Source organism: Chrysemys picta, chromosome 7 (genome assembly GCF_011386835.1).
Source record: "Chrysemys picta bellii isolate R12L10 chromosome 7, ASM1138683v2, whole genome shotgun sequence".
Lineage (NCBI taxonomy): Eukaryota > Metazoa > Chordata > Testudines > Emydidae > Chrysemys > Chrysemys picta.
This window is the reverse complement of record NC_088797.1, coordinates 97,451,137-97,467,065: the sequence shown is the minus strand read 5'-3', so window position 1 is coordinate 97,467,065 and position 15,929 is coordinate 97,451,137. Positions and strand designations below refer to the sequence as shown.

General features: G+C 37.3%; 1 protein-coding gene across 4 annotated transcripts in view; it reads left to right on the top strand.

The window, feature by feature from the left end:
* Positions 1 to 15,929, top strand: part of EXOC6 (exocyst complex component 6) — a 186,445-nt gene that overhangs the window by 57,841 nt on the left and 112,675 nt on the right. For all 4 annotated transcript variants that reach the window (XM_024101232.3, XM_024101235.3, XM_005301283.5 and 1 more), the window contains exons 6-8: positions 3,597 to 3,801; positions 8,901 to 9,056; positions 11,153 to 11,221. In XM_024101232.3, coding sequence (XP_023957000.2) covers positions 3,597 to 3,801; positions 8,901 to 9,056; positions 11,153 to 11,221 — 430 coding nt within the window. The remainder of the gene's footprint in view (positions 1 to 3,596; positions 3,802 to 8,900; positions 9,057 to 11,152; positions 11,222 to 15,929) is intronic.

The window sequence follows — 15,929 nt, the reverse complement described above, 5'->3', positions numbered from 1 at the left end:
AGCCCTCTGCTGTCTTATGTCATATGATTTTTATTGCTACTTCACATTTTTATGTCCTCATAGTTTCAAAACTTGGGTATTAGTTAAGTTATTCTTGCAAGACTTGCTCAGAGGAGGTAGTAACAATGCACTTCTATATCTTAAAGGAGGACATTTTAAAATGTTTAAATTGTTGCTTAACTCATTTATATTAGTCACTTTCAGTTTGTACATTTCATTACATTTGCTGAGAGCTAATAATGTTTATGACAAAGTTCCTGTGTCCCATTTATACATAAATAATATTTTCTAGATAAAAAATTAAAATAAATAACACCATGAAATGATATGCAAAACTCTGTAGCTTAAATCCTAACCTGCTGGTGACTTTCAAATTATGTCTTCAGTGCTTTATCAGAACAGATGTTAAAGGGGCAAGGTCCTGTGTATGTGTATGCATAGAGAGAGAGAGTGCGCACGCGCTCAGGACCTTATATATATAATTAGTAAGCAACTCTAGAATGGATTGAAAATGGATTATGTTAATTTTGATCTTAGAGACAGCCGTCAAAACCTTCCAGATGAACTAACTGTGCTCTGATAAGCTGATTTGTATAATTTAAATAAAAACCTTTTATATGATTTTGATGCTATTATAGACTTATTCCTCCTTAGAAGTTTCACCATGTGGCCTTCTTGGACATTGTCATTTTAAAAAACAAAAAACCAGACACACACACAGACCAAAAAACCCTTTTTATTGAAAACATTCTACTTGCTTTATATAAAATAAACAGAAGGCAAATATACAATAAAGCAAAGGCTCCTAATTTACACTTGAAACTACTTTGTTTGCAGTCTACTGAAAGCAGTTGTGTTCGTGCAGAAAGAACAATTCCCCCCCCCCCAATCTTTTGACTATACTGAATTCAACCATCTTGAAGTGAGAGAATTTGTTTGTATAGAACCAAAATTTACAGCTGAAATACTCAGGTGGTTTTTGCTTATGTATTCACAAAAGTTTTATGTACTATTATTTTGAATTAACACATAAAATTACCATAATTGAAAGAGATGTTTTTTTTCCAGTTTTACTTTGTATGTTTTAAAAGAACTTTGTGTATGTTAAATTTTCCATTATGTAGTCATTCAGTCAGTTCCCTTATTGATTGTGTGGGGCTTATAAGGAGAAAGACAAGCTAAAGCTACAACGCAAACAACTAAAATTGAACTAAAGGGGTTATCTTGCATATACGCTAAGAAAAAGATTGCATTTAGAAAACATATTAACTAAGCCTGACCTAAACTTGACCCCTTTTCCTTCTTGACTAGGAAGTTTCTGTACCATTACTCTTAAATTACAGAAGTCAGGATTCAGCCCAAAATAAATGTTTTTTTAAAATTTATTTTAAATGGCTTCCATGCTGAGTGATTGGCAACATTTTTGTTGACAGAACAATTTATTATCATACCTGCTAATATAGTAGGCTGTCTCATATCGTATGGTTTGTATGTTTCCTGTGCCTCTCGATAACTTTAAAATCCTGCTTCGCCTTGGGTTCTAACAGTTCATGGTGTTTGTGAGTCTGACTGGGGGTGAATGGAAAGTATGGGGCAACTTGTTGGGTTCTAATGAGAACACATTGGAAACTTTTTGAAAAGAGAGAGGTTCTAATAATAAGCACTTAGCGCTTTATGTGTTCAGAATGTTGTACAAAATAAAATGAAAATGAACAAAGCCATCTATTTTTAATCTAAAAGGCGTACACTGCATGTTGCATCTGAGGGGTTTCTATTGTTTCCTCAATTTAGAACCACTTTATGCAGGGGATTTTTTTTTGACTACTTGGTACTCTTTTTATTTTGCATCTCTGTCTCCGTATATTAGTTTTCCACAGATTACAGGCTCTTAGTGTAATGAAGAATTTGGATAGATAGCATGGAATTGTGTGAAATTTTGATATATCAAGCTAATCGTAAAAAGAGGCATTTGATGACTTTTTTCCTATTATTTTAAGTCTGATTTCCTAATTAACATTATACTAAAATCTGTACATCATTTAAAAGTCCATTGTGAGTAATTTTTTGTTATTGTAACTTGTTGGCCTAGACCATAGCAAATTTAGACGAGTGCTCGTCCTTACTTTAAAAAAAAAAAAGAAAAAAGTTGTATTTCTGTGGATAAGACTGCTCACTTGGCATACAAGTTTGGGAGTTCAAATTATGGTTGTTGTACAGCATTTTCAGAAATAATCATTTTTCTTTTAATTTGATATATGACAAAAATTCTCAATTTATTTTTCTAAGCATTTATTTTTCTACATTAATAGCTGATGAAAAATAAGTGAGCCATATAAAGATGTAATATTTTAAAAAGGGAGACTGTTGAAATGGGTTAAGCTGTCTGAATATCCTTAAAAAAAAAAAAAAGATAGCTAAGGCTAACTTGCTCTCCCCCAAATCCTTTAAGGTCATAAATCCACTTACATGAAGTGAGATGGGTAAAAATCCTAATTTTGTCTTTTAAAATTTGACCTGTTAAAGGAATACAGTTAGCATAAAATTTACATTACAGTAGTTTCTGAACAATTTTTGCCTACTATTGTTACAAATCATATCTAAGGTCAGATCTTGCAAACATGCACACTTTATTCACATGAGTAGTTTCTTTTTATGTCAGTGTGGGGGACTATTCACATAAATAAGGCTAGTTATGTACAGCAGTGTTTGCAGGGAGAGAAGCTTTACGATAACTGTAACTGAAAGATTAGAGAAAAGTATATTTATCAGTTTATTTTATACACTGACTGTCACTTTGAGTATAATCCGTTTCACTGCATTTACCATAGGCAATCATTTTTTCTTATTGTTCATGTGGGGACTTAGCAGCAACTGAAATTAGTATTAAATCATGGCTTGCAGCAAAAAAGTGCATTGTTGAACAGAATATTCATAAAGGAAAAAGGTGGTGTATGTATATATTTATTTCTCTAAGGATGGCGAGGCAGATACTTTTAGAGTTAATCCTTTGTGATTTATTTTAAATGTATGGGGTAGGCACCCCAAGCACTCACCATTGTATTTTATAAAATCAAAGAAATTAATAAAAATATATTTAGTAGCGATGAAACAATAAATTAAGCTAAATAAACAGAACTAACTAGATTTTATTATAATATTAAGGTCCCAACTCTTCAAGCTTTTGCGAATAGTACAAGGGGTTAGTTTGAACAAAACAGTTTGTACAGTGGAGCCTAATTTTGTACTTAAGAGTACTTTTAACTGTTTTGAAAATGACTGGATTTCAAATTGACAGGTCACTTTGGCTAACTTTTTGTAACTAAAAAATTGTCTTGTTAGAAAGCTTGTCTCTTTCACCAACATAAGTTGGCCAATAAAAGATATTAACTCACCCACCTTGATTTTCTAACTAAACTAACAGCTTTCTAAGACTGACCTTTTTTTAAACCTAACTCTTTTGTAAGTATAAAATGCTTTAATCATATATTGTATATTGATATGTATGATTCTGATGGCTTACAGAAGCAAAAATAACAAAGCACGCTTCCTTAAAATTTATAAGATGTCTTTATAACCTGTTTTTAAACTCTTTACAGATATTATTCTGCTTTAAAAACAATGGAACAGTTAGAAAATACGTACCTTCCTAGAGTTAGCCAATATCGTTTTTGCCAAATAATGATAGAAAATCTTCCAAAACTGCGTGAAGAAATTAAAGAAATTTCCATGTCAGATCTCAAGGACTTTTTAGAGAGTATTCGAAAACATTCTGACAAAATAGGGGAAACAGCAATGAAACAGGTAAGTTACATAAAATAATTTCGTTCTTGTGAAAAATTATTAAATTAAGTTAGACATAGCTATTATTCTAATTTATTATACAGATACTTAAAATATGCTTTTTTCCACTTGCACTTCTCTTTCTGATTTTTCTCTGTTTTTCTCTTTTTTTTAAAACAAATTTGAGCAACATTCATTTAAAGCAGCTCAAAATTCAGAGTATGTTGTGTTTTGGAAAAATAATGATCAGCAGATGTATTCCTTTTTTTAAACACAAAAAATATAATTTCAGATTTCTAATTGCAACGTGAAGTGTGAATTTTATAGATAGTGAGTGTCTCTTTCCCCATATGTTATTTTAGCAGAATAGGAAACTATTACAGTTTAAGTCATAAATCTATTTAAAAGTGACTGAGGCCCCAATCCTGTGAACCCCTTAAGCCTTGAATATCCTTAGAAAAATGAGATGCTTTTTTCAGTTGAATTAGCTAACTTGATTTAGTTAGCGTGACTTGAAACATCCCTTAACACCTATAGTATGTCTAGACTTCTAGACACACATTCATCTACGCATGAAGCCATCAGCCCATAGGAAACTCCTAGTACAAAATGCTACAATGCATCTCCTCAGCAGCACAGATTACCATGATTACTCAAGCCTGTCCTCTGCTCCATGTAGTGGCTTCCTATAGAACACCGAGTCAAGTGTAAGGTCTCGGTTCTTATCTTCAAGGTTCTCAGTGGCCTGGGTCCAAGATATTTAAAAGATTGCATAAAGCTCAGAGATGAGAACTGTGGTCAACAACTGTGTAACTTCGGCTCAATAATGCTTTCTTCCACTGGTAAAGGTCATCTGTGTAGGAGAAAGCTTTCTTGCAGATTCATCTAAAACTGTGGAATGAACTCCCACTGGAACTGTGGACCTTCACAAACCTTCTGCTCCAAGTGCAAGGCACACTTCTTTGACTTTGCCTTCTCTAACACTAACACAAACACATAGCAGCTTGTACATAAAAAAACAACCCAACAGCAACAATAAAAAAACCCTACCAAAACAAAAAACTTTACTGCACACGTATATTTTTTCCCCCTGAAGAAAGGATGAGAGAGAACGAACCACACTTGACCGATGTTAGTCATGTGGTTTGATGCACTACTGGAAGGCACTCAGATATTATGGTTATGAGGACAGTATGTCTACGCTGCATTGTAAACCTGGGTCTGTGGTGCGTGTGCTTGTGGATTCTGTTTCCAAACCTGCAGTTGAGTGTCTGCACTGCACCATAAATCTGGATTTACAGTTGCTGGACCAGGGTCTCTCAACTGCGCTAACATGTCCATACTGCACTACACAGACCTTCTGATTTGGGTCTGTGGCTTGAGGTATGTCCACAGAACTGAATACTAAGACTTGGACTCAAGTGTCAGTGGGACTTGGGCTCAGGCCTGCCCTCCCAGGTGGGTCCTAGGACCCAGGTCCTAAATGATTGCCAATCAGAGTCAGACAGATTTGTGGGTGGATGATGGGGGGGCTTTGGGCTCAAACCTGAGTGGGCCCGGGTTTAAAATGCAATGTAGAATGGAATAGATTTTTTTAACCTGATGTTAATTGATTACCAGTTAACTTGAAAGAATTAACATGTTTGTAAAGCTAATATGGACACTCCCCAAACATGTGTCCAGATTACCAGAATTTGTATTTTATGCTAGGCTGTGCCAGCAAATGGGTTAAAACTACAACTGTCATTTCTTCACTACGATTTAACACGTTTAAAATACACTTTCTTTCCTAGTGTAGACACAGCTTAGCATCTGTACAACTGTGTTAGCTGGTCGAACATAACCAGCAGATGCAATTGTAGAGGTATTAAACTGTGACTACACTAGTGCTTTGTCTTCACTTAGGGAAAAATAAGTGTGTTCTTAACTTGAGTTAACCAACTCTAGGTAAAATCCTAGTGACTACAAGGATTTTTTAGTTTTTCACAGAAGTTAGCAGATCAAGTTAAAGTCTAGGTTCCATAGTGCTTTTGAAACTTTTCATATATATTTTAAAACTCTTAATGTGTGCTGAGTTACATATGGTACATTATAGTTTTTTAAAGCCCCACAAGTTAGTCTTTCCATGTACTGAAAGAAAGAATATTTGTTGAGCTATTTTATTTTTTTAAATAAATTAAAACGTTTCTAAATCTCATTTGCAGTACAGAGGTAATAAGTGAGAAGTTCCTAGTTGTGGTTCCAATGGGAAATTGTCACAAAAACTTTTGTGAAAAATTGTCCTGTTTTCCAGCAAAATTTAGACCAGATTTAGTTTCCAGTTTACTGATCTTCTGTTGAAAGCCAGTTTTACTTTTGTATTTAAGATAGTGATGAGCAAACAACAAAACGTTTGATGGTCCAATTTAAACAAGCATCCAAAATTTAATATTCTTATTGGAAGCTTAGCTGTACTATATGAATCTTTGAGACTAGAACTCCCAGAGCCTAAAATCACTTTTCACATACACATGGTTCACTTTACTTACTAAACACTCTGCCTGCATTGTCTTTTTGGGTGAAAAGGGAGATAGAAACCAAGGAACTTTTTACCATCTCTGATGAGTATCCTGCTTCTTAAGAAGGAGACTTTGGGCCTGCTACTCACCTCCAGCTGTGTAGACCTCACAGGTTCATAGACTCATAGACTCATAGACTTTAAGGTCAGAAGGGACCATTATGATCATCTGGTCTGACCCCCTGCACGCTGCAGGCCATAAAACCATCCCCGCCCCTTCCCTGGACTCTGCTGCTGAAGTCCCCAATCCTGTTATTAGTGACCTCAATCGGCAGAGACCCTCCTGCTAGAGATCCCTGCCCCATGCTGCGGAGGAAGGCGAAAAACCTCCAGAGGCTCAGCCAATCTGCCCTGGAGGAAAATTCCTTCCCGACCCCAAATATGGCGATCAGTAAGACCCCGAGCATATAGGCAAGAGTCTCCATCCTGACCCCTTTTAGCCATTATGCTATTTACCTACCATTGCTTGGTTTTCCTTGACAACTATGTTTTACCATTAAACCATTCCCTCCATAAACTTATCTAACTTAATCTTAAAGCCAGACAAGTCCCTCGCCCCCACCGTTTCCCTCGGAAGGCCGTTCCAATATTTCACCCCTCTAACGGTCAGAAACCTTCGTCTAATTTCAAGCCTGAACTTCCCCACGGCCAGTTTATATCCATTCGTTCTCGTATCCACGTTAGTACTAAGCTGGAATAATTCATCTCCCTCCCTTGTATTAATCCCTCTAATATATTTAAAGATAGCAATCATATCCCCCCTCAGCCTTCGCTTGGTCAGACTAAACAACCCAAGCTCCTCTAGTCTCCTTTCATACGACAGGTTTTCCATTCCTCTGATCATCCTAGTGGCCCTTCTCTGCACCCGTTCCAGTTTGAGTTCATCTTTTTTAAACATGGGAGACCAGAACTGCACACAGTACTCCAAATGAGGTCTCACCAGCGCCTTGTACAACGGAAGCAGGACCTCCTTATCCCTACTAGAAATACCTCGCCTAATGCATCCCAAGACAGCATTGGCTTTTTTCACCGCCACGTCACACTGTCGACTCATAGTCATCCTGCGGTCTACAAGGACCCCTAGGTCCTTCTCCTCTTCCGTTACTTCTAACCAATGCGTCCCCATCTTGTAACTAAAAGGTTGCTGAGCCCACTGGTTGGTTATCTTCCTTTTCAGAGGGAGGCCCAAGGTTATATTATCCTGACCTGCCCCCAACATTGGGCCTTCCTCGGGGTGTTGGCCAGGCAGTTTTCCTTCCTTTTATTTCCCTCAAAATTCCACTCTTGGGTTCACTTTTCAAGATGTGGCAGAACTTCCAACTCCTGCACTATGGTGCTGCAGGTCCTAGTAACCCCTCCATTAACTTCCATTTATCTGGTCACTTTGAAATGTAAAAGGGACTTGTGAGGTTTGTAGCCCTGAGTGAGGTGCAATATTATAATTTCCTAGAGTAGGTATGATCCCTTCCTCCTTGCAATATTACTGTTTTTTGTGGGAATGGAAGGAGAATTGTTGCACATTGACATTCCTGGTTCCTTTGACATTTTAAAGCAGTGAGCTTAATGGAACCCAAGGAAAGAGATTACTGTGTCCTATTGCACCAGATCAGGGAGATCAGTTATCTGGTCTCGTATGATGATTAATAAGACATAAAGGTGGTTTTGAGATTGGGAAGGGAAGATGACAGCCCTAGCTCCTCTCTCAGGTACCACCAGTACTGGGAGGAGAGAGCAGATTGCTGGCATCTCCTGAAGGAGAGAGACTGCTAGAGGCAGGGAGTGGACTGTCCAGCAACTCTTCCCAACCTAAAATTATCTGCCACTTCAGCAAAGAAGTAGCAGTGGTTTGGTGTGTGATGTGGTGATTGCAATAGGTAAGTTATTAACCAAACATTTATGATCCTTTAAGTTTAGTTTGGGCTGATTATTTTTTCAAGCTGGTTTGTCCTTCTGTAATTTAAGCTTCCTAATTCTGTTTTTAGTATACGGGGCATTCTCTTTTGGCTTACAAAAGCAAAATTTCTGTGTAAACGTAGCTATGGTGTTATGGATGAAATATGATTACAAGATTATACTGAGTCACATTTTCATATTTCTTGTAATAGTAGAAAGAATAGACATATAAAATAAGTTCTTGATTTCTACATATGACTCTTCTCAGTTAAACTAGGCCAAAATCTGTGTAGTTGGAGATAGCTAACTATATAATCATTTTATTATATTTAAATGTTCATATTTTATATGCAGTATCTGGTTAATAACATAATTACATTATAATTTTGTGATTATTTCTTTAAAATTACATTTTGAGAATTTTAAAAAATGGTGAGGTTAACCTTTGAACTCATGATGATTGCAAGTTGATTAAGGACATTGTTTTCGATATTTGCATGATGTATGCCTTGGAGTTATACTGATATGTGCCCACTAAAACCAATATTTGCCAAGTGCATAAAACATCACAGTCTGCCTTTACAGTCATAGCGTATATTCAGATCTGTGATCATTAATGAAATTTGCAGTCCCTCTCTTTTGATATTAAATATATGTCTTGCTAAAACAGGCACAGCAACAGAAAACCTTTAATACAGCTCTTCAGAAACAGAATAATGTAAACTATGGGAGGAATATGTATGTAATTAATGGCAGAGTTCCAGAACCTAAGTATGAAATTACATTCAAGCGAACACTTGAGGAAGAGGATGAACATGAAGAAGAGGTAACTTAGTATTAATTCAATATTAATATCATTTATTTAAAGTGAAGTCTATAGCATTAACTGAATATTTCTGTTGTACAAATGTAGGCCTTTGGTCCTGCAATAAGCACAGCATGGATAGGGTCCTCCCCCCCTATTGAAATCCATAGGACTCTGTGGAGGAACAAAGGTCCTCCTCATGGAGAAGTTTGCTGGATCAAGGTCTTTGAAAAGAAACAAATCAAGATGTTAATTATATTCATGCTACTTGTAGTAACAATTTTATGGACATTAATGTAAATATAACTTGTAATTCTATAGAAGTTCAATTGTAACTTATCACTTACTGTACCATATCTAGTCACTGTATGTGATATGTAACCTGTTAGAATTGTCTGACATGTGAGAATATTCTGCCACTGCTGTAGCCATTATGTTTCTGTGTTTTTAGTGGATATTAACCTATGTTAAAAGAACAGTTCTTTGAGTGCTGGCCCCTATCTGTATTCCATTGTGGGTGTGCATGCACACCATCATCTGAGACTGGAGTGTCCTTCAATCCTGCCTCTCCAGGAAACCGGAGAGGCAGTCATTCTATACTGCCACTTATACCCTCCGTCTGCTGCGTGAGGAGAAGAACTGCACAGGAGTGGATTGAAGGACACTCCTAGCAAAAATGTTCTGGTCTCTGACTCACGATGCTCATGCTCAGCCCATGGTGGAATACAGATAGGGATCGTGCATCTCAAAGATCTCAAGTTACAGAAAAGTGAGTAGCCTCTCCTTTCAGCTACGATGTGCTCCTTATGAGTTTGGTCTTCTAAATGACGCATGAGGGATTACACCCTAAATATTATTTCCTGAAAATAGTGAATGAAGTGTCTGTTTTCTAATATGAAAAAAAGGAAGTTCTAATCCTGTAATGGAAAAAGGGGACCTGAACATTTAATCTACCCTTCTGTGAGAAAACCAACACTTTGATGAGGCCTGAAGTTAATAGTAAAAGAATGCTACAAGCCATTCAGGCATATTTTTTTCTATCGCTTGTCCATTAAAACAGTGTTTTTAAGTGGCTATAAAATCTACCAACAGAGATGACTCTGACTGACTTGAGTCTCTGTTTACTGTGGTCTTGTGTTTCAACCCACAGTTTTTGCCTAAAGTGATGTCTGAATTCCATGTTCACCAGTCTACTAACCTTCCAGTATGCTTTCCTAAACCTCAGGAATTATTGGAGGAAACCAAGATGCACAAATTGGATATTAAAAGGGCACTAAATAATAATAATGATATAACAAAATCCTTTTATTGGTCTCCATAAGTATATTTTGGTTGCATTTGGCTCTCCCTTGGACTTGTCTTGAATTTCTTTTCAAGATTGTCTAAATCAGTTTGGCTGTATAATCAAAATACTTATGAACTAGAAGGTATGGCATACCCCAAGGTCTAAGAGCTCACTTGTTCTTTGAAATGTTTAGGACTCTAATTGGAATTCCATTCATGCAGTTAGGCTACACTACTTTTAACTTAACTGCAAAGTATGGTGCCTATTTGGGGAGAGCAGATCTATAGTTTTAAATACTCTGCCCACCATGTGGGATTTATGATTGCCAGTCATTCTCCAAAGGGTAAGGATCTAAAGAAACAATTCTCAAAAGAAAAAGGAAAGTTACTCCCTCATAACAGAAGTTCTCAAAGTATATTGGTTTTATAGCTCCATTCTCTTTCCCCCACTTTTTCAAAGTCTAGTGTATGGAAATGACGGTTATTGGAACTACAGTCTCTTTTATCATAGCCTTGCTCCACATGTTTGGATCCGTGAGGAGGTGCTCATGTAGCCCCAGTGTTCACTGATTTGAAGATAGGTCTTAGCTCAAGATGCTGAGGCCCATAGATCCCAAGAATGTTGAGCTGTAGTAGTGATGTACTTCAAACTAGTCACTGGTGATTAACCTTCCAATTTGGCCAACTAACTTTAAAATGCGGCCAGTTCCTTACCTTTATCCTCACATTCATGTTAAGCAAAATAAGATGTTAAATTTACTGATCAGTTTGTAAGACCAGTTCTGTTCCTAATGCACCAAGTTATGAGACTGATTTTTTTTTTCCTCCTGCAGGTTTTGACTGCTCATGATCTTGTAGATTTTTCTCCTGTTTACAGATGCTTGCATATCTATTCAGTTTTGGTATGTATTACTATGACTTAAAATAATCAAGAATGGTTATATTTTAAAAAGTCTAAATATCTTTTTTCTTACCTTTTGCACTTTGCCAATTTCCAAGTGAGCAGACACATGTGAACACATTTAATCAGAGTCCAACTGTGCTGAACCAGATGAAATAGATCTGACACTGGTACTCACAGGACATTCTTGTATGGTTTATTTTTATAGTGCCTAACAGAGTAGCAGTTCGGTAATTACAGTACATAAACATTTTTAAAATCACACAAGTTATGTATGCCTCAACAGATAGTAATATTTAAAGTGCCAGTCCTTTAACTGTTCCCAATGTTCCTTAATACCTAACTGTTTAAAAAATAATAGAGTAAAACATAAAATAAAAATTTGTCCTAAAACTCACAAAACTCAGGTTCTGGTGGACCATCAAGCAAATGCCGATGACTCAGAGATGCTTGCTACCAAACTCATAAGCGTTTTACAGTAGGAATGAACAACAGAGGCCTGACAACACATCCCCGCTGTTGTGGGAAAGTAAAAAATGATGGGCAGTACACAGGGTAACCAGGGCAAAAAGAGTGATTGTTACTTTCCATGTTCACTATGTCTGAATAGCTTTTGTACTCAGTTTATGTGTAATGTAATTTTTAAAAAGGTTTTCTTTCAAACTCCTAATCCTGTAAACTCAGCCTGGGCTCTGACAGTCAAGATGGATTTGTTCCTTCTCACAAGTTGCCAGTAACAAAGATTCTGCAGGACTAATTAAACCCTCATTTACACCTGTGAAATTTCATTGTTTTCAGGTTATGCACCCCAAAGATACCTGCCTGTGCAGCTTTCCCTTTCTCCTTGCCATTAGTGGCTTTGCAGAAATGTAGTTGATTGCAACTTAATAAAAAAAAATTCAGTGATACAAAAGAGGGAATAGAAATCAACTCCTTCTGTTAGCTGTGTTGGCTCTGCAGTGTTAACACAAATAAGTAACAGTAAAAGCTTGTTTTGTCACTGAAGTCAGCAAAGTTAAGTGATGGCACCAAAGGAGAAAATCTGTAGTTAATTGCTATTTTTATGTAGTCACTTTTCATAGGAGAACTAAACATTAAAGAGATTACAGTAGAACCTCAGAGTTACAAATGCCTCAGGAAAGGAGGTTGTTCGTAATTCTGAAATATTTGTAACTGTGAACAAAACATTATGGTTGTTTTTTCAAAAGTTTACAACTGAACATTGACTTCATACAGCTTTAAAACTTTAATATGTAGAAGAAGAAAAATACTGCTCTCCCTTTGTTTTTTTTAGTAGTTTACATTTAATGCAGTACTGTACTGTATTTGCTTTTTTATTTTTTTTTTTGGTCTCTGCTGCTGTCTGATTGTGTACTTCCGGTTCCAAATGAGGTGTGTGGTTGACAGGTCAGTTCGTAACTCTGGTGTTTGTAACTTTGAGGTTCTACTGTACCAGCACTTTGAATTGTGAGGAAGCCAATAGGGAGCCAGTAGAGAGATTAGAGAATGGCTCCATGCTCATAACAGCCCACCCCACTTAGGGTATGCCTACACTGCAGCTGCAGCACTAGCCGTACTCTAGCTAGCTCACTAAAAATCTAAGTGAGGCTGCCGCAATGCAGGCTTCAGTTCTGGCTGCATCAGCCTACCTGACCCCCCAGGTGCACACTCACTGAATTCCACACCATGGCACCTGTGCTTCTATTTTAAATGAGCTAGCTGGAGTATAGCTAGGGTGGGACATCTGCACAAGCTGCAAATCACACTGACTGCTGCAGTGTAGATGTACTCTTGGGATACAGGTAGTTGCATTCCAGGGGAGGCTCTATGTATTTTGCTGCCCCAAGCACGGCAGTCAGGCGGCCTTTGGCGGCATGCCTGCAGGAGGTCTGCCGGTCCCGCGCCTTCGGCGTACCTGCTGCCGAATTGCTGCCGAAACCATGGGACCGGCGGACCTCCCGTAGGCATGCCGCCGAAGGCAGCCTGACTGCCACCCTCACGGCAACCAGCAGGCCACCCCCCGTGGCTTGCCGCCCCAGGCACGCACTTGGAGCGCTGGTGCCTGGAACCGCCCCTGTTGCATTCTGCATCAGCTGACACTTCTGGGCAGTTGGTGCGGATTGCAATAAGCCTTGTGGATACAATGTAAGGAGAGAGGGGGACAGGGATCCAGGGGTGGCTGCTCAGAGGCTGGGGCAAAGCAGCCTGATTTATTGAATCTAGTCCACAGCTCTTCCCATCCCCCTCTTGCAGTGTGGGCATGATACCTTATCTCTTTCCCTGGCTCAGCCAACTTCAGGCTCCGTAATCCTGAGGAAGATTCTTTTCATATGAGAGTCAATGGCTAATACAGGGCTTTGTATTTTGAAATAAGAATGTTTAAAGCTTATAATTACAGGCATGAATCCCTAAATCTGATGTCTGCTGTGATGTGGCAGGTCCTGTGGGACACTGCACTTCATCCTATGGCTCTGCCCGCACACTTTATTTTGATGGTGGCACTGTCAGATTTTATTATATCAGTGACCACCCTGTCTCAATGGCGAGATTTCAGAAATAGAAGAGGCCAAAAGATGGGTTGAAAAATCTGAAGAGAAATTAAAAAGACTAGGACTGTTTAGTTTAGAGAGGAGTTGGTTACTTTTATTTACCCTGTCTCATAATACTAGAAGGGAGCAACCAATAAAATTGGAAGGCAGCAGCTTAAAATTAATACAGTATAATTTAAACTGAAATGATCATAAATAGGTAACAAATTACAACTGATTTTATGGTATGGCAGCACCCATTTTTTCATGTTCTCTGTGTATATATATGTTCCTACTGTATTTTCCACTGCATGCATCTGATGAAGTGGGTTTTAGCCCACGAAAGCTAATGCCCAAATAAATTTGTTAGTCTCTAAGGTGCCACAAGTACTCCTGTTCTTTTTTCTTTGAAAACTAGTGGCCACTAGATATAATTGAAGCTTAATAAGATTTACAAAAAAGATTAGCCATTTATATTATCCAATAATATTGGATAAAACATTAGATTGGATGTGGATAAAAAATTGGAGAGATGTTAAACTCTCTTGCTTCAGGGCATAAAGCTAGTTAACAACTCCTAGGGTTGGGAGGAAACTTCCCACTTGAGGCAGGTTATTTCATAATGTTCATTATGAGTTTTTTCATAATTGCCCATTATGAGGATCTTGCGCCTTCCTCTGAAGTGTCTGGTCCTAGCTACTGTTAGAGACAAAATACCAGATTAGATAAATCACTGGTCTGACGTAGTATGGCAGTTTCTGTGTTTAAATGTGAGGGAGAACGCAACCATAATTCGGCAATTTAAACTTGTAGCTTGTAACTATGTATTAGCCAAGTTCAATCTCTGCTTTAGTCTTTTCCTGCCTTTTTTTGGTTCACATTTTTTAGTAGGCTAGCCTAGATGCAGAGTGTGTTTAAGCACTGTAGAGTAGAGTATAACCAGGGCTCAATGTGTTCTGTAGAATGCTGTATTTAAATTCTATAGTAAGCTCCCGTTCCCCCCAACCCCCCCGACCCCGGGTTCTGTGGTATACAACACTAAATTTTGAGGCAAATAAAAATTATATGGCAGGATAAAATGGAAAAAAAATTCCAAAACAGGATTTCATGTGTGAGCAAATTTCCAATCATTTATCGTCCACCATAAACTGATTTGTTATTTTATGTATGTGAATTTAGGAACTTTTCAAAGATGAACAGCTGCATCCATTATATTGGGCATTTTCTGTTTTGACTCTCCTTTGCTACTCCTGTGAATACATGTCACGCCACCAAGGCTATTGCTTTAGTTATTGATAAGAGTCAGAGGATCTATTAAAGTGGTTTCTATTAAAAACTATGATCTTAGCTGCCTCCAAGTAATCCTGTCTATTGCATGGTATATGGTGGTGATTCAACACCCATCAAGTATTTTACATATCAAATTTTATTTTGTGCATTTGGAAAGAGCAACTATTCTTTTTCACAGTAGACTTCCACTAAACTCATGCACAAATATGATATTAGAAGTAGAATTCTACATTTCTGCCAATTACTTTATTATGCATTTAAGAATTACATTATACTATTTGGCTGGAAAGTAATGATTTACATTATGATAATAAATGTAAGTGATAATGTCCTGAATAAAATATTACAGTAATAAAAAGAGATCTAGTTAATATGTATCACACAACATGAAGAACTTGATTTTTTAAAAGCAAAGTCTTCTACCCCACCCCCCTTTATTTTAATTTCAGGCTTTGCTTCCTTCTGTGGTAGGTTATCTGCATTTTGGGGAAAGAAAACAATATTCTTTGTATACTTGAAAATATTAATTTAGAGCTTTACTTAGATTATTTCTTACTGAAATAGTACTGATTTAAGAATATGCGGGATCTCTTATGTTTTGATTTGAAGCTTTTTGGAATCCCAAGTAATGGAATTCTAAATAGCTCTGACCTAGCAATAACCTCATGGAGTAAAAATGAAACTTAAAATGCTAAGCTGCTTAATTCTGCTTGCATACAGATTATGTTGCATTCAATAGGTAGATGAGTCAGTGTTGTAATGGTTTCAAATGGACAGATGGTTTCCACTGAATGAATCATCTTAATGAGAATACCAGGATGTTGCTTGAGGTCTTAACAATATAATCAATAGGCATAGAGAATATTGCCTATGTATTAAATTTTGAGGACT